Source organism: Manihot esculenta, chromosome 13, assembly GCF_001659605.2.
Source record: "Manihot esculenta cultivar AM560-2 chromosome 13, M.esculenta_v8, whole genome shotgun sequence".
Lineage (NCBI taxonomy): Eukaryota > Viridiplantae > Streptophyta > Magnoliopsida > Malpighiales > Euphorbiaceae > Manihot > Manihot esculenta.
Window position 1 is genome coordinate 36,527,558 of NC_035173.2, and position 26,231 is coordinate 36,553,788.

At 35.8% G+C, this 26,231-nt stretch overlaps 5 protein-coding genes across 6 annotated transcripts; 3 read left to right on the forward strand and 2 right to left on the reverse strand.

The window, feature by feature from the left end:
* The first annotated feature begins 8,139 nt into the window (after nt 1-8,139).
* LOC110629401 (indole-3-acetic acid-amido synthetase GH3.10) lies at nt 8,140-11,209 on the forward strand. Its single transcript, XM_021776359.2, has 4 exons — nt 8,140-8,694; nt 9,030-9,131; nt 9,241-10,067; nt 10,506-11,209. The coding sequence occupies exons 1-4, from the start codon at nt 8,390-8,392 to the stop codon at nt 11,042-11,044; spliced, it is 1,773 nt and encodes a 590-aa protein (XP_021632051.1). The 5' UTR covers nt 8,140-8,389; the 3' UTR covers nt 11,045-11,209.
* Nucleotides 11,210-12,342: 1,133 nt separating this feature from the next.
* LOC110629318 (F-box/kelch-repeat protein At1g16250) lies at nt 12,343-13,634 on the forward strand. Its single transcript, XM_021776225.2, has one exon. The coding sequence runs from the start codon at nt 12,401-12,403 to the stop codon at nt 13,508-13,510; it is 1,110 nt and encodes a 369-aa protein (XP_021631917.1). The 5' UTR covers nt 12,343-12,400; the 3' UTR covers nt 13,511-13,634.
* A 136-nt stretch (nt 13,635-13,770) lies between these two features.
* On the forward strand, nt 13,771-16,287 carry LOC110629699 (uncharacterized protein At5g65660). Its single transcript, XM_021776789.2, has 2 exons — nt 13,771-14,345; nt 15,875-16,287. The coding sequence occupies exons 1-2, from the start codon at nt 14,046-14,048 to the stop codon at nt 16,025-16,027; spliced, it is 453 nt and encodes a 150-aa protein (XP_021632481.1). The 5' UTR covers nt 13,771-14,045; the 3' UTR covers nt 16,028-16,287.
* A 766-nt stretch (nt 16,288-17,053) lies between these two features.
* On the reverse strand, nt 17,054-17,875 carry LOC110629319. Its single transcript, XM_021776226.1, has one exon. The coding sequence runs from the start codon at nt 17,873-17,875 to the stop codon at nt 17,054-17,056; it is 822 nt and encodes a 273-aa protein (XP_021631918.1).
* An 891-nt stretch (nt 17,876-18,766) lies between these two features.
* Nucleotides 18,767-21,432, reverse strand: LOC110630235 (lipoyl synthase, mitochondrial). Of its 2 annotated transcripts, none has more exons than XM_021777625.2 (4): nt 20,862-21,430; nt 20,574-20,785; nt 19,942-20,321; nt 18,767-19,128 (listed from the first exon to the last, which is right to left on the reverse strand). In XM_021777625.2, exons 1-4 carry the CDS (start codon nt 21,281-21,283, stop codon nt 19,009-19,011), a joined length of 1,134 nt encoding a protein of 377 aa, XP_021633317.1. In that variant the 5' UTR covers nt 21,284-21,430; the 3' UTR covers nt 18,767-19,008. The 2 variants fall into 2 exon arrangements, with proteins under 2 accessions (XP_021633317.1, XP_021633319.1); XM_021777627.2 differs by lacking the exon at nt 18,767-19,128 and adding an exon at nt 19,295-19,457 and having other exon boundaries at nt 20,862-21,432.
* Nucleotides 21,433-26,231: the final 4,799 nt, after the last annotated feature.

The following is a 26,231-nucleotide window of genomic DNA, read 5'->3' on the forward strand; positions in this document are numbered from 1 at the left end:
GCATTAGCAAATCTCTGGCATACGTTGCATCTTCGGACGAACTCTTCTGCTTCTTTTTTAACAGTGGGCCAATAATACCCTTGCCTGAATACTTTATTAGCTAATGTCCCTCCTCCCTCGTGGGCTCCACAAATGCCCCTGTGTATTTCTTCCATCACCTTCGTAGCCTCTTCCGGGTTCACGCATCGGAGCCATGGACTGGACTTTCCCTTTCTGTATAAGGTCCCTCTTATCGCTTGGTAGTTAGCGGCACGAGCTGCTATCTTTTTGGCTTCATTTTTATCCTCGGGGAGTTTACCTTTCTCCAGGTACTCTAAGTAAGGAGTCATCCAAGTCGGGTTCTGTTCCACCTGCAATATCGTGTCAGTTTTATTAAAAGCAGGTGTATGGACCTGTTGTATGTACACTTCATCGGGAAGCTGTTCCAGTTCTTCCTTGGATAATCGGCTAAGCAGATCTGCTTCTTCATTTTCCTCTCGGGGTATTCTTTGAAACTTGATGGTTACTCCTCGACTGGTGAGCTTGGCTTCTAAAGTTTTTACTTTAGCCAGGTAACTTTGCATAAGGGGATCTCTAGCCTGATACATCCCTGTTACTTGGCTGATCACCAGCTGAGAGTCGCTGTTTATCTCGAGATCGGTTACCCCCAATTCCAGTGCCACCAACATCCCATTTATCAGGGCTTCATATTCTGCCACATTATTCGAGGCTTTGAACTCTAGACGTAGGGCGTAACACACCTTAAAATCCTCTGGCCCCTTAAGCATTATTCCGGCACCACTGCCCTCAGTGCTTGATGCTCCGTCTACATACAGCTTCCAGTTAAATTCTGGATGAGGCTCCTCCTCACATTGCTGTCTTGCTATCCCTGAGGATGATCCTCCCTGCTCCTCACTGAATGAGCACTCTGCTATAAAGTCGGCCAAAGCTTGAGATTTTATAGCTGTCCTGGGTCGATATTCTAGACAGTAGGGGCTGATCTCTACGGACCAAGCCAACATCCGACCTGAAGTTTTCGGCCTGCGTAGAATCTTCTTTAAGGGTTGGTCTGTCATCACAACTCCTTGGTGGCCCTCCAAGTAAACTTTGAATTTTTGAACTGCTAGCAATAGGGCGTAAGCCATTTTTTCAATGTTCGAGTATCTGACCTCAGTATCTCTGAGTACCTTGCTAACGTAAAAGACGGGTTTCTGCTCCCCCTCTTCCACCCTTACTAACACTGCGCTGACTGCTTGTTCCAAGGCCGCCAAGTATATCAGAAGTTCCTCTCCTTTTACCGGGCTGCTGAGTACATGGGGCGAGCTAAGATATTGCTTAAGCTCTGTGAAGGCTTTTTTGCAGTCTTCCGTCCATTCGAAGTTCGGTACCTTCCTCAACGTTTTGAAGAATGGTAAGCACTTTTCCGCCGATCTTGACATGAATCGGTTGAGCGCCACTACTTTCCCAGTTAGTCTCTGGACGTCCCTTACACAGGTCGGCTCTGGCATATTCAATATGGCTTCCACCTTCTCCGGGTTGGGCTCAATGCCTTTTCCGCTCACCATGAATCCCAAGAATTTTCCTCCTCTAATGAAGAAGGCACATTTTGCTGGGTTCAACTTCATTATGTACTGATCTAATACCCCGAATACCTCCTTCAAGTCTGCTATGTGTTGCTGGAAATTTGGGCTTTTGACCACCATATCATCTACATAAACCTCTACATTCCTGCCAATCTGATTTTTGAAGATTTTATTCATCAATCTTTGATACGTTGCCCCGGCATTCCTCAATCCGAATGGCATAGCTCTGTAGCAATAAGTCCCATCTTCAGTTATAAACGAGGTCTTTTCCTCATCCGACCTTTCCATTGGGATTTGATGATAACCAGACATAGCATCCAAAGAAGACGTATAATCAAAACCAGCCGTAGAGTCGACCATTTTATTAATATCAGGAAGTGGATAACAATCTTTAGGGCAGGCCTTATTTAGGTCGGTAAAATCTATGCACATCCTATATTTGCCATTGGCTTTTTTGACTAATATAGGATTTGCTAACCACTGTGGGTACATAACCTCCCTAATAAAGCCTGCCTCCTCGAGTTTCTGCACCTCTTCCCTGGTGGCCTGCTGTTTCTCTCTTCCCACTACTCTCTTCTTTTGTTTTACTGGCTTGGCTTCGGGGAGTACATTCAGTTTGTGTGTCATGACCTTAGGGTCAATTCCAGGCATGTCAGAGGGCTTCCAAGCGAAACTAGACGCATGACCTCGGATCAGGGCCATGACTTCAGCTTTTTGTTCTTTGGTGAGGCCAGCATTGAGACTGAAAACTTTTTCTGCCTCTGCTTCTGATAAAGGGAAGATCTCCAGCTCCTCCACCGGTTCTGTCCTGGCTTCTGTTTTCTCATCCCGAACCTCTAGAACTTCCGAGTCAAGAGCTTCTCCAGTGGAGCTCGGTTCTGCTACTGTGGCCAAGTATACTGCTCTTGCCTCTTCCTGGCTGCCCCGGACTATTCCCACTCCTTCTTCTGTTGGAAATTTAAGCGCCAAATACCTGATACTGGTGACAGCTTCGAAATTGAACAGCGCAGGCCTTCCCAGGATCACATTATAGCTCAACGGAAGTTTGACCACTAAGAATACCTTGTGGTGAGTGCGAGTCCTGGGTGCTTCACCTAAGGTGAGAGCCAGCTTCACCTTCCCTTCTACGAGCACTGGTACTCCTCCGATTCCCTTGATTGGTGCCCAGTCTCGGACCAACTGTTCTTCCGGAATTCCCATCTGCTGAAACACCCGGTACGGTAGCAAGTTGACTTTACTCCCGTCATCCACTAAGACCTTCTTCACCCGATAATTGTGAATGACGGCCTCAATGACGAGCGCGTCATCATGGGGCATCTGAATTCCCTGAGCATCTTCTAAAGAGAAGGTGATGGTCATGGGAGAGTGGTCAACGATTTGCATGACCTCGGTACTGCTGCTCTCTCCTTCCTGATTTCTCTTCTTCCCTCGGCGGCCCATCCGACCTCCCGTTCCTCCAACAATCATGTGGATGGTCCCACTGGATCCATCGTTTACTGGTCCCGTTCCTGTTCTCCTTGGCGCCTGGACCGCCGGACTGGGTTGAGGCCTTTGTCCCTCTGATTTCTTTATAAAGTTCTTGAGGTGCCCCCTCTTTATTAACCTCTCGATCTCTGCTATCAACTGGAAGCAGTTGTTAGTATCGTGGCCATGCGTCCGATGATACTGACAATATTTGTCAGGATTCCGTTGGTCTGCTTCCGACTTCATAGGTTTGGGCCACTGGAGGAATTCCTTATCTTGGACAGCCATGAGCACCTCGGCTCTGGACGCATTTAGTGGAGTTGGCTTCTCAGGGACCCAAGGGGGAGGCAATCTTGATTCAGGGACCCGTGGAGGGGGAGGCCTTTGATCCCTACGTTCCCAGGCCTGCTTGTACGGCTCGGGTCTTTTGCTGTGTTTCTTTTCATGTTTCTCCGGCCTCCTTTCTTCTGAGGCTTTTTCTTTTCCTGTCATCCTTTTGGCAAATTGGCTTGTTACTAAGGCGTCGTCCTGCCTTATATACTTCTCCGCTCTCTGCATCAGCTCGGCCAGGGAGGTCGGAGGCTTCCTGCTTAAGGAACCGAAGAACTCGGCAGAGGTCGTTCCCTTTTGCATCGCTTCTACCGCCCTTCCTTCATCGAGATCAGGAATCTGCAGGGCCTCCGTATTAAAACGAGCGACATACTCTCTGAGTGATTCACCCTCTCTCTGCCTTACTGTCTCCAAGTAGCTCGTCTTCCTTTCTGCTGGCACCCCTGCTATGAATCGACTGATGAAGCGAATGGCTAGGTCTCCGAAACTCCTGATACTTCCGGCCTCAAGGCTGTTGAACCACGCCCGCGCTGGTCCCAAGAGCGTTGTTGGAAATACTTTACACATTAAGGCATCAGACAGAGTTTGCAACTCCATGAAGGTCTTATAGTTCATGACGTGCTCCCTCGGGTTACCAGTTCCATCATAAGCCGCCATTGATGGCATCATGAACTTCTTAGGGACAGTTTCTTGCTGCACCCACTTTGAGAAAGGGGAAGAAGTAGGCAAAGAGGTTTGGCTTTGGTCTTTCTTACCTAGCTCGACGAGGAGCTGTTCTCTCAATTTCTTCAACTTTTGGTCCACCTTCTCGTCTTCTGGACTGGGTTTTTTCTCCAGGTGGTACTCCTCCTCCTCTGCTTCAGTTCCCGTCCACCCGGTTATTTCGGCGGAATAGTTATCCACCTCCTCATTTTCTATCATCTCTCTCGCCCTCCTCGCATGGATTCGGGCCTCCGGTCCTTCCTCTTCGCCGGCCTTTCTTCCTCTTTCTTTAGTATCGCGGCTGCTGGTTGGAAGGTGGTCAGGTGCAAGTCGGGGGTCATTGGTCTGAGGTTCCTCTACAACCGGGAGTGTATTTACTGGGGTGCTGAAGCCTCTATGTTGCATTATCTGCCCCAACCAGTGGGCGGTATTTTGTAACTGGAAGACCATGTTTTGAAGATCCTGGTTAGACAAGGTAACGGCGGGAGTATTCCCTGCCAAACTTGGCGAGGGATTAAGAGGAACAGGTGTTTGGTTGTTTAATGTCGTAGGGCTAGAAAAAGAGAATTGTTGCCCCTCTTGGGCAGAGCTTAGGTCATTCGGGACGTTAAGGTTACTTTCTTGGTGATTAGCCATCGTGGATCTCAGTGGGTTTTGTTAAGAGTGAAAACTCCGGTGATGAAAAGATCTCTGTCGTTTCCCACAGACGGCGCCAATTGATGAGCTGAGATCCAATAGAATAGGGTTTTACAAGGGTTTTGGTATTGAAGAATAAAGCTTGTTCCATCTCTCTAGAGGGGTATCCCTTTTATCCTTTCTGTCTGCTTGCTAATGACGTACTACGGCTCTCCTATGATAGGGCCACGCGTCTCTGCCATACAGATATGGGCGTACGAGGATATCAGGCGCCTGCTCCATGCGTAACGGCCTCTGATTCTCCCCCGTGCGTACGCTCGAGCGGATCTGCCAGGCTGTAAGACGAGTCTCGTTCTGGATCCTGGGCTGGGCCGAGAGCTGGGCTGGACGCGGAAATCAGGAGGAGAAAGAATCCGTGGGGAGGTTACACGGGCTGGGCCGATCTCGATTAGGAAGAATCTGATGGAGTCCAGCCTCAGGGGTCTGAAGATCCGGGCCTGTTTTACTTGAGAGAGCCTGCGGGTCTTCCTTTCATGGGCCATGGCCTTAATCTAGGCCCAGGATTGGGGGTAAGGAAATCCAGCGGTCATCACATCTAATAAATTAGACAATTTCATCTTACATAATGGCAGTTTTTTTATAAAAAAATTGATGGTAAAACTATTTATTTAATTAAATAAATATATAGAGATTTAAGTGTTTAATTTTAAAAATAGATTATACTAAAAATTAAGAATTAAATTATAATTAAATTGTAATTTATTCTATATTTTAATTAATGTCAATTGACTTAAATAATCCAAATTTACTTCTGTATTCTAAATTTTTAATTTTGGACAATTAAATAGAATTTTTAAGATTTGTTATAATTTTATCCATGAACTCAAATTATTTTTTATCAAAATCTAAGATTACCACTCTATTATCCTACCATGTATTTTTATTATTTTTTAATTTATATTTTTTATTTATTGGCTAAAATAATTCTCCAAGTTTATATCCTAACCATTTTAGTTTGCTTGACAAAATAATGCAAATTTTTCAAAAAATTTATATTTATATCCTAATTTTTTTAATATTGAATTGTTATAAAAATAATTATCAAAATTTCTAAAACATTAGTAGTCGCATCCATAATTAAAGCACTGATGGATAAGAAAAAAATCAAATTGTTCAATGGTTTTTTTTCCGTAATTTTGATGATAATGAAAAGATTAAAATCTAAACAAATAATAATAAAAATAATGAGTAAAAAAAGTTAGTTTATTGAAAAAGATAATTAGAAAAAGATAAATGATTATTTTCTTTCTAAACTAATCTCACTTTTATTTTTTTTATATATATTATTAGAACATTTATTTAAATTTTATTATTTTCCTTACAATTAAAGCTGCAAAAAATCATTGACTAATTTCTTTTGTTTTCTCAATGCGGATGCCTTAATCAAGAATGCGGTCGTTGCCTTTTAAGATTTAAATATTAAAATATAAATGTAAATTTATGAAAATATTTAATTTATTTTATTTAATAAATAAAAAAGTTGAAATATAAATATAAAATTAAAATAATTTTAAATTATTTCATTAAAAGAAATAAAAAATATAATTAATTAAAAAATAATAAAAAATCTACATGAGAATGGCATGTGATATTTTTAAATTTTAATCTAAATTGATTTAAAATTATAGATAAAATCGTGATAAATTAAAAAATTTTGATTTAATTATTCAAAATTAAAAATTTAGAATATTAATCAAAACATTTGGATTTTTTAATTAATTGGCCTTTAATTAATATCTAAACAATAAATACTTTATTATTCAATTATATTTTAAAATTTAATGATTATATATTTAATTTTTTTAATCTATTTATTAAATATTTTTTTAAAATATTAACTCATCTAAATTGAAGCGTATATTATCAAAAGTTATATTAATAAAACTTAATCTAATTAAAAATAGGGAAATACCTACTCTAGATCTGGTTATCAATTCATTACATAATTAATGGTGGCGGTTGTGCTTGATTGTTGATTGCTTGATGGTACGAAATAAACAACTATTGGCAAACAGTGATGGCCAATGAAATGCAACAGAGATTTTTTTTTTTTACTAAAAATAAAAAATAAGAGATTTGAGTGTTAAATTTAGAACCTTCCAAAATTTAATATATACCTTTACATCTGAATTTAGCCATGAATCAGAACCTAACATTCAAGTTCAAGTATTTGGAAATAAACCATATCAATCACTTTCACCGCAATGGATAGCTTTATAAATATACGGAGATTTATAATTTAGTTTCTAAATATTATCATTATTAATAAATAAGTCTCTTTATTTTCAGAAATTTATTAAAATATTTTTATATTTTCTCTCCGTTAATAAAATAATCATTCCGTCTATTTCTGCCATTAAAAATATAGTAAAAGACTAATTACCCCCTCCTTCTTCTTCTTCTTCTTTTTCTCCTCCTCCTTCTTCTTTTTTCTTCTTTTTCTTTTTCTTCTCCTTCATCATCATCTTCCTTTTTTTTTTTCTTTTTTTTTTTGAAAAGGAGGAAAGACTATTTCATTAATGAAAAAAAAAAGAACGTTTTAATAGATGTGAGAAAAAATAATAACTATTTTATTGACGGAAAAAACAATAAATACGTTTTAATAGATATGAGAAAAGATAAATACGTTTTAATAGATTTCTGAAAAAGTAGGAAGAGACTATTTTATTGACGGAAAGAAACGATGAGGAGGAACTATTTCATTGACGGAAAGAAACGATAAAAACGTTTTAATAGATATGAGAAAAAATATAGATTATTTTATTGACGAAAAAAAAAGATAAGAATGTTTTAATAGATTTCTGAAAATATAGGGACTGACTTGTTAATAATAGTAATATTCAGGAACTAAATAAAAAATTTTATTTGAGGGCAAAATTAAATTTTAAAAATTTTCTCTCTCATATTTTATCTATTTTTAATGAAAAAGATGACGAAAAACTATTTTGTTAACGTAGAAAAAAAATAAAGACGTTTTAATAAATTTCTAAAAATATAAGAATTGACTTGTTAATAATAGTAATATCTAGGGATTAAATTATAAATCTCCCTTATAAATATTAAAAGATGAAATTTTAGCAAAGCTGCCCAGGTTGGTCGGTTGAATTTTTACTATCAAAATTTTTTATTTTTTATTTTATTTTTTACTGTGAATTTAGTTCGGTAATAACTGCATTAAAGTTAATCGCGTATTGAATTCACTTCTTCTAATTTTTCTCCCCCTAGGCCCTAACTCAAAAAATAATAATATGGGCACACCAGTAAATATTAATTTAGCTTGAAATTTTTTTTCTCAACAAAAAAAATATCTCATTATTTATTTAAACGGTATTGAAAAACATCAAAGGAATCGATTCAGAAATGATATATGAGTGGTTTTGGAAATGAATTGGTTGAAATGGATTCGAAATCAAGAAATTTTCAATCTTCATAGACTTTAAACCTGAACCACCAGTGGCAGTCCTTTGTCCAGGTCTCCGACCAAGGAAGTGCCTTTCAATATGTGTGGGCTCTCCTAAGGAAAGTAGAGAAAGGCACCCACTTTCACTTCCATTATAATATTGGAAGCCACCATTCACTACTGCTCCAGCAAAAGCACAACAAGGCTATTTAGCTAGATCCCACCATATCTCTTAATGGAACCAGCAGCTGCTTATGTCGACATTACTGCTTGGTTCGACCGTGTATCGGAGAAAGCTGGGCTTGTTCAGACGGAGACTCTTCGCCGGATTCTTGAACTCAACTGGGGTGTGGAATATCTCCAGAAATGGTTAGGGGACATCAACATCCAAGATATTGATGCATGTGCATTGGAATCTCTCTACACCTCTTTGGTGCCTCTTGCTTCCCATGCAGATTTGGAGCCTTATATTCAGAGAATTGCAGATGGAGACACAACCCCTCTACTTACTCAACAGCCTATCACCACTCTCTCCTTAAGGTACCTTCTTTCTTTCTTTTCTTCTTTTTCGTTTTGAATTATTCCCTTTTCTTCTCCCCCACATAACAAAGAATCCTTTCAGAATAACATGTAATATCAAAAGGATATGATTTGAGTTTTGAAACTCAAATTTTTTACAGCTCGTTGATTCTTTTTCCTTCTTTTTCATGGTTTCTTGGGTAACTCAAGGTTATCCTATATAGGCTAAAGGCAAGATCCAAGAGGCAAAAACCATGTAACTAAAGGCACTTGCCTTCTATTATAGATGTGAAAACATTTCCAGATTTTTAAAACTTTTTTACTCAAGATTCTGATATTTTTTCATGGCTTTGTAGCTCTGGAACCACAGAAGGGAGACAGAAGTTTGTTCCTTTTACTCGCCATAGCTCACAGACTACTCTGCAAATTTTTAGCTTGGCAGCTGCTTACAGATCAAGGTTAGTGAAGAACTCTGAACTCTCCTTAAACAACTAATTCAATCGGGAATTTTTTTGGCCCAAAAACTAATTATGATTTATGTCCTTGTTGTTTCTATTGTTTATATAGGGTGTACCCGATAAGGGAAGGAGGGAAGATCCTAGAGTTGATATACAGCAGCAAACAGTTCAAAACAAAAGGAGGTTTAACAGTAGGAACTGCTACAACCCACTATTATGCAAGTGAAGAGTTCAAGATCAGGCAAGAAAAAACCAGGTCTTTCACATGTAGCCCACCAGAAGTCATTTCTGGTAGAGACTACAAGCAATCCACTTATTGCCATCTTCTTCTTGGTCTCTTCTTCTGTGATCAAGTAGAGTTCATAACCTCCACTTTTGCTTATAGCATAGTACAAGCCTTTGCAGCATTTGAAGAGATGTGGAAAGAAATATGCAATGACATTAAAGAAGGAAGTTTAAGTACAAGAATCACTTTGCCTAAGATGAGAGAATCTGTGTTGGATATCATCTCATCATCTCCAAATCCAAGCTTAGCTTCAAGAATTGAGGAAAGATGCATGAAGCTAGAAAATCTTGACTGGGTTGGTCTGATTCCTAAGCTGTGGCCTAATGCCAAGTATGTATACTCTATAATGACAGGATCCATGCAACCTTACATGAAAAAGCTAAGGCATTATGCTGGAGGTTTACCATTAGTGAGCGCTGATTATGGATCTACAGAGAGTTGGATTGGGGTTAATGTGGATCCATCTTTGCCTCCAGAAGATGTTACATTTGCTGTAATACCCACTTTTTCTTATTTTGAGTTCATGCCACTTTATAGACAGAATAAAGATTTCAGTGCAGCCATTGATGACTTCGTAGAAGATAAGCCAGTTCCACTCTCTAAAGTTAAGGTTGGACAAGAGTACGAAATTATCCTCACTACTTTTACTGGTAAGTTGGATATTTCTTTTCCTTTTAATTCAATCTTAACAGCGAACTCACCTTGATCTAACTCACTTACAATTTTTAAATAACCCTACAGTGTTTGATAAACTAACTTTATCATCTCCAATTGAGCATTTTTAGCCATACGATATGATGATAAGAGATGAGGACTTCTCCCTGGACATTTAATACTTTATAGGATGGTCCATTATCTACATATATATGGCTTGTCTCCAATCACCACTTGCCAGATTGAGCCTAAAACTAAGCAAAGCAACGATTTGACATAGACGTGGATTGTCCACAAGTATAAAAGTTAATAAAAAAAATATTTACTTTTTAGTGATATATGATCCCCTCTAGCTAGGAGGATACATTGGTATGCGGATAGATATCTGTAGCTGATGGTCTTGTTTCCTTTTCTTTCTTGTCCTTTCCTTTCAGGGCTTTATAGATACAGATTAGGAGATGTAGTGGAAGTGGCTGGTTTCCACAAAGGGACCCCGAAGTTGAACTTTGTATGCAGAAGAAAGCTAATATTAACAGTAAACATTGACAAGAATACTGAAAAAGACCTTCAGGTAGTGGTCGAGAGAGGGGCTCAGCTACTGATGAGCAAGGCTAGAGCAGAGCTTGTAGATTTTACTAGCCATGCTGATGTGGTGAATCAACCTGGTCACTACATAATTTACTGGGAAATCAAAGGAGAAGTAGAGGAAGGTGTTCTTAGAGAGTGTTGCAGAGAAATGGATGCTTCTTTTGTTGATCATGGTTATGTGGTTTCAAGAAAAGCACACTCAATTGGACCACTGGAGCTTTGCATTGTGGAGAGAGGAACTTTCAAGAAAATATTGGATTATTTCGTAGGGAATGGGGCTGCACTTAGCCAATTCAAGACTCCCAGGTGTACTAGCAACCAGGTTCTTCTCAGAATTCTCAACGTCTGTACCATTAAAAGGTTTCGCAGCACTGCATATGCCTGAAATGGGAAAAATAAAGTATATCTTTTTTCTTTTGCCAGAGAAAATAGAAACTTAATCAACTTAATTTAGAATCAATACTTTATACTCTTACCCTTCTAGATTAAGAGAAACAATTCTAATAATTCAGATATTGAGTACATATTTTATAATGTAAAAGGTTTATCATTCTAATTTTTCTTAGTCTATTCAATAATTAATTAATTGCATGTAATATCATTTTTCATAAAATTTCTGTATTTAAAATTTATTAACTTGTATTTGTACTATCTAATTTTAAAAGAAATTCATATTCAGAATTTAAATTCAAGATGATTAAAGAAGAAAGAAACAATGACATTCTACCAATTTTTTTTCCAGCATAATAATAGAGACAGATTTGGAGACGCTTAATGACAAAATCAAAAAACTTTTTTTTTGGTTGAAAGAAAAAATAAAAAAAGTTCATATCCCTACATTTGCCGGTTAGTAAGCCATCTTTGTCAAGGAAAGGCAGGGCTAGCTGTAGTTTCCCTTGTGAAGAGGACCCAAGAGAGTTAGCTAGCGAGCCAACAATATCAGCTTTTGTTTCCCTGTTCGTGTCTTCTCAATGCCCTTTATGATGTTCTATATTTCCCTGTCGGTTGATACGGCAAATTAAAGTCCCTAAACTTTCTTCTCCTACTCTTCAATGACCTTCCATCATCAATTCAGGTAAAAAAGAAACAAAACTAATTCATCACCTCAATTTCTCTAATTTTTAATCTATGTAAATTGCATTTGACTTGAATCTAAATAGCCATAAAATTAAAAGTGCATTCGATAGTATATTAAATCCAGTTCGAAATATTAGATTAACTCAAATATTAGATCAGCTTCTAATTGAAGCCCATTGGACCTAAGAACATGCACCCATAAGTCTAAACTCCATCACAGTTTAGCATCAGCAGTGACCATCAGAAGGTCTTAATTACAAATATAAGTCATAATTTCTGGCCAAAACTGTAAGATCTGGACTTTAACTTTTGATTGAAACCAAATGATCATTCTAATTCTGGTTAAGATAAATAACGAGATAATACCAAGGAATCATCAATACTTGTTTCCATTGAGTATCTATCTATCTATCCATGTACCTTCCAAGGCCCATTTCTTTGTCACAATTCAGACATAATAAACACAAAATTCAAGAAATATCCTAACTTAGAACAAGAAAAATTCTTAGGTATCTCCTCCCATCAACCTACTTTTGTATTCGATGGAAACAAGTTGACCTCCCTTGTATTTCCCACATGCCAACTCCTATATCTTCCCCTCAACTCCACTCTACCAAATTCCCCCCACATTCAGAGAAATACAGTAGGCCAAAAGCAACTAAAAATGGCTTCTCTTTCCTCTCAATTACCTTTGCAACCATCACAAGAAAATCCTCCCTCAAACTATTCCATATACGCATCGTTTTGCTGTAGAGATGCATCTCCTAACACCAACATGTCCATTTGGATAGAGTGTTACAGTCCTTCAATCAATGCATGGCACCGTATTACTAGGATTCCTGGACTTATTGAGAATCATGTCCTAAAGGGTTTCTCTATGGCCTCCATAGGTGACTCTATTTACATAATTGGTGGCAGGCTTTGCCATAAGCTACCTGGCCACGTCCATGATGAGCTAGACCTTGAGGTCCGATCATCAGTTCTACGGTATAACGTACGTGACAATGAGTGGCATAAATGTGCCTCGTTAAGCACACCAAGGTTTGATTTTGCTTGCACTGTAAGTGACAATAAAATCTACGTGGCCGGGGGGAAGTGCGCACTGGCATGCCCGCGTGGAATTTCTTCTGCTGAGGTGTATGATCCAGCACTTGATGAGTGGAAAGCACTTCCTAATATGAGCACTATGAGATACAAATGTGTTGGGGTGACATGGCAAGGCAAAATCCATGTGGTAGGAGGTTTTGCTGAGAGAGACAATTCCTATGCAGAAAGGCCTTGGCATATATTGGAAAGGTGTTCTGCTGAGGTGTATGATTCAGAACATGAAAAGTGGGACCTTGTGTTGGGGATGTGGCAGTTAGATGTGCCACCTAATCAAATAGTAGCTGTGAGTGGCAATTTGTTTAGCTCAGGAGATTGCTTAAATGCTTGGAAAGGTCACATCGAGGCCTATGATGGGAAACAAAATATGTGGAATGAGGTTGATGGATCACATTTGGAAACATTATCTTCTCCTATTTCAACATCAGATGCCACAGAGGAAAATTGGCCTCCCATCCAACGGCTTTACCTTACTATGGCACCTATTGGGACCCACTTGTACTTCTTGGCCGGTTACCGGTTGCCAGGTGAGATCTCAAGATCAATGTCGGTTGTCCACGTATTTGACACATCAGCAAATGAATATGGATGGAGAAGCTTTGAGCCCATGGAAGAGGAAGGTGAAAAAGAGCTTTGCAGTCACTGCTGTGTTGTTAGACAAACCTTGTAGAATAACATGAATAAAAACCTCCGTTGTATTACCCACCATACAATTTTATATACTAATCTGAAATTAATTTCATATTTGAATAAATAAAATAATTTCTAAAATATTTATCTCCAAGTTGATGAAAAATGAGAGGGATGACTGTTATTTGTATAAAATATTTAAATATCCTCCTTTCTTAAAACTTTCTTTTTTAACATAGCCTAAGGCTTCATATAAATGGGATTAAAGTATTGCTCTAGTTTAGAGCTCAATTTCCTGCCCTGGGAACTCTTTCTCTTTCTCTCCCTATATTTTGCTTTAGAAACCAACTTCTGCGACCATCATAAAAGCCTTGATTGATAGAACCCACCTCCCTCTCTCCCCCTCTCTCTCTCTCAAACTCCTTTATTTGGTGATCCTTTCTCTACAATAAGCTTGTTTTTTTGTTATACCCTTTTAGACTTATAAAACTATGAAGACGCCATGAAGAGAAAGAAAGAGAAGGTAGTAGACATAGAACTTCGTTAAGTAATAATAAGACAGTACGCAGTCTCAAATGGGTGGGGAAGAAGGTGGTAGCTGGGGAACAGCCACAGACACAGTGTCACCACCAATGGTGTCTCCTTTGAATTTACAAAGAGAAGAGCACTGGAGACATTTTGATAACTCTGTGAATGCTGTTTCTTTTGGGTTCGTAGCTACTGCTATTTTAATTTCAATGTTCCTTGTTATGGCCATTTTTGAGAGATTTCTCAGGCCAAGATCCTCCACCACCTCTGCTGCTAGCACTAGGACTCCCACGGATCTCGAAGCTAATGTGGTTTTCCATTCCAAGCTCGACTACCCATCTCCAAAAGTACTCTCCTTTTCTCTCTCTTTTCTCTTGTTTGTCTACATCTTTTTATTGAAGCATACACCTTAGCTAAATTCTTCTTGGTTTGCACTTCTGGGTTAGAACTGGAGACTAAAATTTTCTTGTTTACTGGAAAAAAATAAATCATCTCTTTATTTCTCTCTGTGCATGTCTTGATTCTTTTTGGAGACCTGCAAATGCAATGAGTATATATTTCCCACCATGACTGTGACAGTGACTGTTCATTCTGCTTTCTTATTCTTTTTGTTTATAATCACAGTTTAATTTTGGCAGTTTTGACTTGTTATTCTTGCAAATCTCCATATTTCTATGGCTGGGTACCAAAATATAACAAAGTTTTTTTTTTCTTTCCCTTTTTCCCCCCTTTGTTTTTTTAACAAAATTATTTGTCTGTTACTTGCTTTTTACAGTGAATGGAGACATAGAAGATAAGAATAAGCATCCAATTGATTTGAAACATCTTGTTGTTTTATACAGCATAAGCAAATGTGAATTTCTTTGTAATAATCACTATAAGACAGAATGGCTAACTGATATGCACACCATCCAATTTGATAGTCCTCTATTAGGACTCTCTGCCCATATTGGCATGTCATCATCACCTTGCAGATGATTATTGCATGGCCTTTCAACCATTGATATGTCTTTTTCTTCCTTTTCTTTTCCTCACTTTCCACTCAGAACAAAACCCTCCTCTTATTTTATTTATTTATATATCTTTCAAACAAAAAATTTACTGAATTTGTAGAATTGCAAATGACCTATATGATGCTTGGAGGATCTTTTATAGCATTTGAGCTTTTCTCAGATCAGTTTTTTTAATCTTCTTACCACAATATCAAAAAGCCCCTGACTTATTAGAGGCAAAAAGGGTCCACTGTATCTAAACCAAGCATGTGATTTTTGTCTCTAGTGTCCTAATACTAAACATAGTAGACTTCTTGGGATAATAATTGAGTGTAAGCAACCACAGAAACACATGCCTTGTCCCATTCTATCAGTTGCAAGCAAACATGTCTTAGACAAAATGGCCGAGTTTTTCAAACTTGAATTTGTTGTGTATGGATCATGCAAGTCCCTCAACATAATCATCTTCTACTTTTTGATTTGATAGCTAATTTTTCTGATTTCTAGCATGCATCTGTCTGCTTGCTGCACAGAAGTTCCCAGCTTGATGTTGATAAAAAATAATTAGTCCCTTGATTTATGGAAGGAGAGTTGAAATCTGGAGACAATGTGTGAATGTAGTGGCTGACAATAAATGCTTTCTAAGGAATCATTTCTCTTCTCTACTCCCTCTAGGATGATAAAGTAAATCACTTTTTGTCTCTTCTGCCTTAGTACACATCCACAATGAATAAACAATGGAACTGTGCCTTAGTTGTTCAACCCATTAATCCGCCCATAGTTTGGAAGAAACCATTCTAACTTTTTTTTTTAATTCGAACTCGTGAGCTAACAGTCTGTGTCTTTTTTTGATGTTGCTAATAGTTGTTTGAGTGTTTGTGCAGATGACGGTGTATGCGAAAGGAGTATCCGTGTTGATGCCAGGAGAGGATGTTCCAAGCTTCATTGCACACCCAGCTCCTGCACCTTGCTCTCCTGAACCCACCATAAATCAATTTGATCAACGTCATGACAGAAGAATAAGACAAACTAACTAGACCAACAGTTTCTTCTTTTTTTTTTTTTCTTCTCCATCCTTCTGTCTCCAAGAAAAACTCCATCAATCCTCTGTCCTATAAGCACCATTGCTGGTGAATATGATACATTCTGATTCAACCCGAGTTGCCCATAGCTTATCTCAAGCACGTATATATATATATCAAAGAAGCTGAAGTTGTCTTGTCAATGTCATGTTGTAATTGATTTGGATTACACTTTACATTGATATCAAATGCATACTCTCTTGTTTGTTGCCTCTTATTTAAAGAATGTCAATAAATAAGGTATTACTAAAATCATCCATACTCTAGCAAATAAAGAATTTCATAAAAATTATTGAAAAAAAAGAGTAGAAATGAAGGGAGAGAAAAGAAACCAAAACCAGACAAGAGACAAGTCTCAGCAAAATTCACAAAGCAAGGGGAAACAAAGTTATCTTTTCATTCCACAATCTCAAGAAGCTTAGAGTTTCCATAAAATGTGATCTAACAACTCAAGGAGATCATAAATCCATTAATTGCTCTCCATACCATAAAAATATACATATAATTATATTTTTATAAATTAATTATGTAAATTTTTTAAAATAAAATATAATTAATATAGTTAAAAAAATAAATTTTATTTTATATTTTTTGCCCATATTAAAATAAATTTTATTTTATATTTTTTGCCCATATTACTTTTATTCTAAAACTATTTTTAAAATTAATAAATTTCATTTTTGCAAAATGCATATTAAATAGGAGCATATATTAAAATGCTAATAAATAAACTATGATTTAATAATTATTGAACGTGTTCTCTTCTCGTATAGGATTGAAGTTGTAATATTAAATGCATTTTACAACATATATTAATAAAATCTACGAAATTTAAATTTAAATCTTATCTGTTTGTGTTTTTAATGAGCCAAAAAAAAAAAAAACTACTCTTAACAACGAAGAGAAAAAAAGGATTAAATCCTCTAATTTCCATTTTCCAAAACAAGTAACGTTATTTTCCAAAAAAAAAAAAATTAACGTTTACAGAAAGATGAAGCATTCCATGGACACAAGTGGATTCTCAAGAGAAGCAGACTCATTCCCCTGCTCCTGCTTTAAAACGCTGTCGTTTTCTTCTCTTTTCTCCTCTTCCTTCGCTCCACTTCCCATTTCTACTTGCCTGCCACTGGATTTTCCAGTCACCTTCGCGGGGCTCCCTCCCGCACGACCACCCCTTAAAACACCACCAGATGACATCCGAGTCGCTGGTGACCTTGACCGCCGGCCAGACTTCTCACCTAGTTCCCTTCCGACTCTGCGAGACCCTACATTACGCTGTGCAGTCCTCACCTGACCGGATAACTCCCTCTTTCCAGGAGTTTTGGCTCCTCTTTCTCTCTCGCCATTGTGCGGACGCTTTCTGGGAAGTGACGATGGAGATCTGTTGACTCTCTTCTTGCTCGTTACCTCGTCATCTCTTATCTCTGTTACAGCAGTAGCAGTAGTTGCTGTTGTTGCCGTTGAGTAAGTGTCAGTGACGCTGCATATCTCGGAGGCCTGAGAGATTTCAGGGGTTCTTTCTGCTTGTACTTCTTCTTCTTTGCGTTTGTTCTTTTGGGTTTTAGATTCATGGACAATGGGGATTTGGGTGGTTTCCTGTTGTGCTGATGGACTTGTTTGTGGTACTTTTGAGATGGGTGTTTCAGAAAGGACTTCTTTCACTGTTTCTTCTTCAACTGAAGTTATGGGGACATGAGAGCTATTGGGTTCTGGTGCAGGAAGTTTTGGTGAAGAACAGTGGTGGCCTGGGGATTTTGGTTGACGTGGTTCTGTTGCAGCTCTGGAGCTCATACAGCAGCCCATTTCGAGTATTATGGCCTTCAGCGTAGTGGTGAGAGTGAGAGTAGCAGAAGGTGCATTGTGGTTATGGATTTGAAATCTTAACGGTAACAAAAGGCGGAGGGACTGATTAGACAACAAGGAGCTTAAGCTAAGAGTTCAGTCCATTAGCGGGTATTACGAGAAAATGAGGGACATTGATTAGATAAAATTTCAGGCTTGGGCCTTGGGGTATCTTAGGATTAAGATTAAAAGCATACGGTTATAGGTTCCAATCAATTTAAAGGTTGAATTTTTATATTATTATTATTACTTTATCCAAGTTTGATTTTAAAAGAGTCGCATTTAGACCTGCCAATCTTAATCCGATTTAATTTATTTTCAATCCATCTTCCTATCCATTTGTCAATTCAGACCAAAACCATTTGATACATGAAGTCAACCGAAAATGAGTGGTTATTTTCAGGCCTTCAAAATAGAACGTTATTCCTTTGTCCTCTCTTCTGTAAGAGCCCTTGAAATCAAATTCAAAAACTACCGTAGTGCCCCTTATCACAGCATGGCTAGCTTCCTTCAATCTGTGCATTAGGCAGCAACACCGCCAAGGTGACATGCAACTGAAAATCCCATACAACCACACAAGGTTTAAGTACATTTTTGCTAGCAGAAACATTGCAATCAAATGGACCATGGTCAGATCTCACAAGGTGTAAATTTAAGATAACGTCATTGCACTGGGGCCAGCAAAATTAACAATCTATGTAGTGGAAAAGCCATTGCATCTTACGAAAAGAAAATAGCTAACAGCCTCATCAGCATTGATTCCACTTATATGAAATGGTAAGCTTATAGACTTGACAAATTATACGTTACTATGCATCAACCAAATCTAGCAGAAAATCATAATGGAAATAATTGGAGAAAGGGACACACTTTTGAATTACAGCAGACTGAATTTACATCCATTATAGAATAGAACAAGCTTGAATTTATTTAACCACAAAAGGGTTGGCCTCTTCCAACTGAAGCTTCCAAAATATCACTTTAGATATTAGTTAAAAGCCATTGAGTTTGTACTTTATTATCATCAATGCATTTGATGGGGAGGAGACAGGAAAATTAAAAGAATTATTCAATAAAAAAAAAAGAGGATCTCATCAAGAGTTAGGAACTTGTGAAGATGCAGCCCGATCTGATTCTATCATGGACTTGATGTAGAATTCGCCTGCCTTGTATGATGATCTGACCATGGGACCAGATGCCACATACCGAAATCCCTACACCATCCAGAGAAAGAATAAGGTACGTGATAGCAATGACAGATTATCAATTTTGAGACAATGGCACCACAAAACTCAATAATTGCCTTCCAAAATTCAAGGATATGTTGAGAATTAGATTGGGTAACAGGAAAGTATCTGTAGGATGCATATTTTGAGGAATGAAAATCTGCTGCTTCAATAGTAAAATTAGAGCAGCCTGTGATTTTGTTACAGAATGGTTTTAGACCAATTTCAGCAGAAGCGACCATGAAATGATAATCTGCAACACCACAGGGGCTCTCTTTTACCACATTGCTGCCTCATTCGCAAACGGATCACTTCCACTGGCATAAATGAGAACTAGATTAAGGTGGATAAGGTCCATCCAATAAAAAAAGCCCTTTTGTTTGTAGCACAATGTAAATATATTAATTATAATGCACCTGGTGAAAGTTGTATAGAACTAAAACAAAGAGGAGAATCATAGTCAACATGAACTGATAATAAAAGAAACAATGCGAACCATGTTTTTAAAACATCAAAGAAGTTAACTTTTTATGGAAGAACATAGAAAGGGAAAACAAAAAAAAGACGGTGAAAGAATGAGCAGGAGAAAGAATGAGTAGGAGGTAAAGCTGATGTTATTCCACTTCATTGTCTTCACAGATCACTCATTAGAATGGAATGAGTAACAACATGAAGCTGGCAATGATCACATGATACACAAATAGTGATTATCCGTGAAATATGTTATCCAAGTAAATCATGCATAGAACAAGGGAAAGAAAACAATTAAATGCCAAAACTGAAAATAAAGCACAAGTGTACCATTTCCATGCCCAGTGTTCTATACTTCTCAAAAGCTTCGGGAGTAATGTATTCAGATACTGGCATATGGCGCTTTGACGGTCTCATATACTGGCCAAAAGTCATTACATCAACACCTGCTGCTCTCACCTTCTCCATTGTTTTCACAACCTGTTCAGGTGTCTCCCCACAGCCTAACATTATTGAGGTCTTGGTAAGTGTTCCAGTGGGAGCATGATCTTTGGCCATCATTAAGACATCTAAAGATTGCTTAAAATTTGCACGACGATCCCGTACAACACTTTGAAGTTCTTCAACTGTCTCAATATTGTGTGCAAAAACATCCAATCCTGATTTTGCTACTTTTTCTACACATCCAGGGTCTCCCCGAAAATCCGGAACTAGACAATCAAATGAGAACAAGCAACATTAAAAACAAGGAAGTAAACTGCATTCAATAACTCTAAAAATACACAAGTAGGAAGAAGTAGCTGCTCAGAGTCAATTTGATACAAATATCAGTGTATGCTCATTAAACTCAAAAAAATAGAGGCTCAACTACAGTTATTCTTTTTTGCTAAGTAGCAACTTGCAACTTTGCCATTCACAAGTACATCATTAAATTCATATTTAAGAGAAGCAATGATTCATACCCAGTGCTTCTATCAGCATGTTTGGCTTCAAAGCCTTCAGCTTCTGCACAGTCTGAGCAAAATGACCACTCCCTTGATCAAGCAAATCATCACGATCAACACTAGTAATAACCACATAATCCAAACCCCACGATGCAATTGCCTCGGCCACATTGGCAGGCTCATCCGGGTCAGGTGGAGGAGGAGTACGCGATGTCTTCACATTGCAAAACCTGGGGAAGGAAAATGGCTCGTATATCCCAAAAATCCAACCTGACCAAAAAAGGAATTGAAAAAGGAGAATCATACCTGCAACCACGAGTACAGGTATCCCCAAGAATCATAATGGTGGCAGTGGCAGTTCCGGTCTCGCCACCAGACCAGCACTCTCCCAAATTAGGACACTTAGCCTCCTCACAAACAGTATGCAACTTCAATTCTCTGAGCTTCTTCTTGATCTGGACATACTTTTCACCACCGGGAATTGCTTCTTTCATCCATTTAGGCTTCGGAAGGGGTTTTTTCTTGGTGCCCACATCAACAGAGTAGGAATCGTTGGATTGGAGGTCTGTGAAGTCGGAAAAGGAAGGGGACTCGGAGGCTAAACGGGCACGGAGACCAGCTAGAGTTTGGGCGAATTGGGGTTTAGCGGGCTCGCCTAGGGAGGAGAAAAGTCGGGATTTCGCTGATTTGACGGTACAAGCTAGGGATGTGAAGCGAGAATGAAACATGGTTTCTGGGTATCTAGGTAGCACCTCCGTCGGAGAGAGAAGCAGAGGTCGAAACTTGAGAGGAGGAGATTGGGTGGTGGGGATTAGAAGATGGGTTGGCGGGGTGGCGTGGGAGGTGACCGGTTAGTGGTGAGGATTAGATAGGTTCGATTTAAAATGGAAAAGAACAGAATAAACGGAATGATGAAATTTTGGTATTTATAAAAATTAAACCAAATTGATTTTAGTTAGAATTTAAATTGAATTGGTTTGATTTTATTTGATTTAATTTATAGGTTTAAATTTTTAATAAATTTTTTATTTTTTATACTTTATTTTTAGTATTTTAAAATTTAATTAAAATATTTTAATTTTAATATAATATAATTTATATATATTATTAAAAAATATATATTATTATTATTAATTGATTTGGTTTGATTATTTTTTTATTTTTTTATTAAAATCGAATCAAATTAAAATAATTAAAATTTTTTAAATTAAAAATCAAATTAAATCGAAATAAATAAAAAATTAAATTAAAATTTTAAATTAATTTAATTCAATCAATTTTTTCGATTTGAACCGAATACTTTTATGATAAGTATGGTTGAACCAAAAACCAGTGCTAGAACCTGAGTGCCATATTCACATGGGCTTGCAGTTGTGAAAGGTTCTGCTTTTCTATTTCTTTTGGGCTTTTTGAACATTTTCATTGTTTGACCCTAATAACATCAAAATTGAAGTGAATTCTAAAGTAGAAGAAAAAGATAAATAATCATATTAATATTTTGGACCTTATAGAATAGAAACCATCATAGAAAGAGAAAACATGTTAGGAATGTGTTAGTATAACATGTAAAACAAATTATGAAAACAAGTTTGTATGAAATAATTATGGTGTGCAGCTGTGAGTGTGGTGTGAGCATCTGGTGAAAGGGATAGGGTCATTAAGATTCAAGGGTGCAAATGGTCATGCTTTTTCTCATTTTGTATTTACTTGCAAGATTTTTTTTATATTTATATACTCTCAACCTACCAGTATATAAGTCCTTTATGACTTTATAATTGAATTTCTCATTGCTATCTTCTCTCTAAACATTTAGGGAGAGATTTTTTCACTATTTTTATATTTCTAATTTATAGAATAAGTTCTATTCACATGCTACTGTATGTAACTTTCCATATCCCTTCATATAAGAGTAACTTCTTTGAGGCCCCAAATCCCTCTTTTGTCTATTTATGTAGTTATTTCTGCCCTTTTCAAGTAGAGATGGCTCCTCCCCTCTCTCATATTAATGTGAGTTATCTCCCTCATCCCTGAGTGAGATTGTAGATATTCTTATTGAAGTTTTCTAATTGTTGGCAAATGGAACTCCATGAGAAAGAAGATTTTTTGGTTTATTTTTATTTTTGTTTCTTTTATTTTCTATTTGGTTGTTGGTAGTGCAAGTGAAATCTTTTTAATTATTGCTTTTTCTTTCTTCTCTACTATTTGTTTTCTTGGAGGCTTCATCCATTATTTTGAAAGCGATACCCTGATTCAAATGAGGAAGAAAATCTTCTTTTTTCAAAGCATTTGATAGTATTTTTCTCAATTATAGTATTTTCATATGCTTTGACGGTTATTCTTAACTCTATTTCTTATTCACTTTGAATTTTTTTTGTATAATTTTTTGAAAAACATTCTTTGGTGTTTTGTATAGTTGTTAAAAGTTTTGTATAGAAAGAATAAAATATCGATAAGTCTTTTTGAGTAGTGACAATACTCAAAAGTTTCAGAGTGAAGGATTGTGGTGTATTTTTTTTTGTTTGTCTGATAAAAAAATATGATGGTTCGAATTTTGACTTTTTAGTGTTTGAAATGCTTAGATTTTTAAATTTATAGACTCTAAAATTTATTTTGTTATATGTTCCTTTATACAGGTTTTAAATTTTTTTATGATTTTTTAATAAAATTTTATTTTTTATTAAAAAATTATATATATATATATATATATATATATGCGCAAATTAACTCACATCGAATGAATTTAACTATATCACTACTGACTTATATTGGATGACTGACTTCCAAACAAATCAGGTTTAATGAAACTTGTGTTATTATAACACTTGATTGGGTAGAGTTAGAGTAGATGTGATGTTAGACTTTGACACTAGTAACATATTTAGTACACCACCAGTGGTGTTTTCCCATAACTCAAGCCATTTGGCAGAGATTTGTAGATTATGTTACATAATGGTTGTCATGGCCTACAACTCTTAACCTAATTACTTATAGAAGTTTAGTACACTCCACCTGTGTTAAAATAAAAAAAATTATATATTATAATAATTATTTTAAACGAGATTCATGTAATTTAAAAGTTTTCACTAAGAAAAGTATATAAATTGAAAGGTGGATTCTTTATCGAATGACACGACCTTGAATTGGAGGCACAAAAATTGTCCTTTTCCAGGAAACCAAACAAGTGTCCCACTTCCAACGTATCATTCTTAGCTTTTGGTTGCCATTGCTGTTCAAAATTTAATAAAAATATCATCTTCTTGTAAAAAAAAAAATCAATCTTTGGTTAAAAAACTAAAAATTTACATGAAAGTAAAGTTAATTTAAAACTATAGTATATAATTTGATAATTATTAAATAAAAATTAAATTTATAATAATTAATACACCAAACAAATGAATAAGCAGATGTGAGAATGAAAATGCATGCAAAATTTAAAAAATGAGAGCGACTTAACCACCCTCTTATTAATTGCTAAACTCAGCTATCACTTCTAAGAGGTCTTTATTCTATCTTTGTCTCTCTATTTTCTTTCATTTTTTTTTAAATTTTAATTTAAATTTTATTTAATTTAATATCATATTCCATTATGTACACATCAATTATTTTCAAGCCTATTTTTTGTTTGTCAATTTAAAGATAAGAAACAATTTCTCTTTTGATGGCTTTGGATTAGGATTATATTTTGACCAATCAAAACTTGTGGACACCACTTTTATGCTCTCTTTTCAGGTTTGTCGCTTTTCACACAATATTTTTTTAAACTTTTTATTAAAAAAATATATATTTTTTTATCTTTGTAAAATTTTATAATTTAAAATATTAAATTTAATTTTAATAATAATAATAATAATTCATATTAAATTTATGATAAGTTTATTTGAATAAATATGAGGGATTTTAATTTTATTTTTTAAAATTTTAAAATTTTTATTTAAAAGAAATGATGATAATAATAATAGTAATAAAGTGAAAGGATAGAATCTGAAAGAAAAAGGCGGTGAGAGTAGGATAGAAAATGGAGATTCTTTAGATCAGTGACAGCTTACATAAGAAGGGGCTGGATTTATAAATATTAAATAATAATAAAGATAAAGATTGCTTGCCTTTATATAAAAAAAAAATGAACTATTTTTCATTACTTTGTTTTTTTGTCCATTGAAAAAGAAATTTAGAAAAAAAAATACCAAATTCAAAAGTGGCTTTTTCTGATTTGGAACTTTTGTGCCCTCCACTTATTGACAAACACTGTGGCTCAACGGTTGGAATCATTTTCTGCTACCTAGTTTTAACGTACTAATTTATTTAAATTTAAATAAATAAATAATTAAACTCTTATCACCAACTAGATCCGACCAATAAGATGTTCAGACCAAGAATCAACCCCATTTAAATATAAACTTAAATAATAAAATCATATTTACATAAAACTAATGAGTGTAGTGTGGAGATTAACTTTGAAATTGATAAGAAAAGAAATTAAGCAAAGCTTTAGATAAATTGCTGACTTGCACGTTATAAACTGCCCCACTGCCACCTTCCTCGTGCTTCACACGCAACAATCAGCTCCTTGGAAGTTTTTTTTTCCTTTAATTATAAAAAATAAAAAATTAGAGAAACCTGAATAATCTGATTCTATATATTTTTTAATTAATTTATGAGTTAAAATTTATTAAAATTATGAAAGGTCACATCAAGCAAACTATACTATCAAATATAAAACAGTTAGAATCATGCAGAAATGGACCTTGAGCGGTTTTAAATTTATGGGTAGAGAGTAATGCCTTGTTTGTAAAATAAGAAAAGAAGGGAGAGGAAAGAAAATGAAAGAAGGGAAAATGTATAAAGGAAAACATTACTTTGTGGGAAAGAGCTAGAGAGCCCATTACAATGATTCCGCCAGACAGCCACGCACGTGAAGCGCTTGGAAAAACTGGCGGCTACTCCAATTAGCATTCTATCATTCACATTTACTGCAAAACCCACCCTACAATAACTTATTACCATCCCCACTCGCACCTACCCCACTCTCCTCATTTTATTTTTAAATACATAAATATTTTTCGATCATAAGGGTTTGTGATAAAATTAATTAATTTTTTTAAACTTAAAATGTTAAAATAATGATAATATTTTCTCATAGTTTTAATTTATATGTAAATTTTGTTATTAATTTATGTGTTTAAATACTAAACAAAATATAATATTAATAAAATTTAATTTAATTCATAAAGAGGCACGTTCTTTATTTTTATTATTTTAATTAAAAATAAATATTCTTGTATTTTTATACTACAAACCAATTAATTAAAATATTTTTATAATTTTAAAATTATATTAAAATATTATTATATTTAATTTTATTAATCGAAAAGAACTTCCATTAAATTAAACTCAATTTTTTATAATTTAAATTAAAAAAAATTAAAATAACCTTATTTATTATTATTATTAAACTTTTCTTTTAAATTTTCGCAAACCAAAGAAATTTTGTCTTTTTCTTCTTAAATTTGTGCAAACTAAAGAAAAAAAAACTTTTCTCTTCCTCTTATTTTTAAATCTTTGCAAATTAAAGTTCTTCTTCTTTAGAAAAGTAATTTTAGAATATGAATAATTTTTTTTGGCTGTAGCTAATAAATAAATGAAAAAATAAATTTAATTTGACAGAAATCATTTTCA

What these genes read in the sequence shown, in the direction of transcription:
- LOC110629401 (XM_021776359.2), top strand. Translation starts at nt 8,390, where the DNA reads ATGGAACCAGCAGCTGCTTATGTCGACATTACTGCTTGGTTCGACCGT. An exon ending in ATCACCACTCTCTCCTTAAG is followed by an intron (nt 8,695 to 9,029) that starts GTACCTTCTTTC and finishes ATGGCTTTGTAG; the next exon opens with CTCTGGAACCACAGAAGGGA. An exon ending in GCAGCTGCTTACAGATCAAG is followed by an intron (nt 9,132 to 9,240) that starts GTTAGTGAAGAA and finishes TTGTTTATATAG; the next exon opens with GGTGTACCCGATAAGGGAAG.
- LOC110629318 (XM_021776225.2), top strand. Translation starts at nt 12,401, where the DNA reads ATGGCTTCTCTTTCCTCTCAATTACCTTTGCAACCATCACAAGAAAAT.
- LOC110629699 (XM_021776789.2), top strand. Translation starts at nt 14,046, where the DNA reads ATGGGTGGGGAAGAAGGTGGTAGCTGGGGAACAGCCACAGACACAGTG. An exon ending in TCGACTACCCATCTCCAAAA is followed by an intron (nt 14,346 to 15,874) that starts GTACTCTCCTTT and finishes GTGTTTGTGCAG; the next exon opens with ATGACGGTGTATGCGAAAGG.
- LOC110629319 (XM_021776226.1), bottom strand. Translation starts at nt 17,875, where the DNA reads ATGGGCTGCTGTATGAGCTCCAGAGCTGCAACAGAACCACGTCAACCA.
- LOC110630235 (XM_021777625.2), bottom strand. Translation starts at nt 21,283, where the DNA reads ATGTTTCATTCTCGCTTCACATCCCTAGCTTGTACCGTCAAATCAGCG. An exon ending in CATGCTGATAGAAGCACTGG is followed by an intron (nt 20,322 to 20,573) that starts GTATGAATCATT and finishes TTGATTGTCTAG; the next exon opens with TTCCGGATTTTCGGGGAGAC. An exon ending in GAACACTGGGCATGGAAATG is followed by an intron (nt 19,129 to 19,941) that starts GTACACTTGTGC and finishes TGGATGGTGTAG; the next exon opens with GGATTTCGGTATGTGGCATC.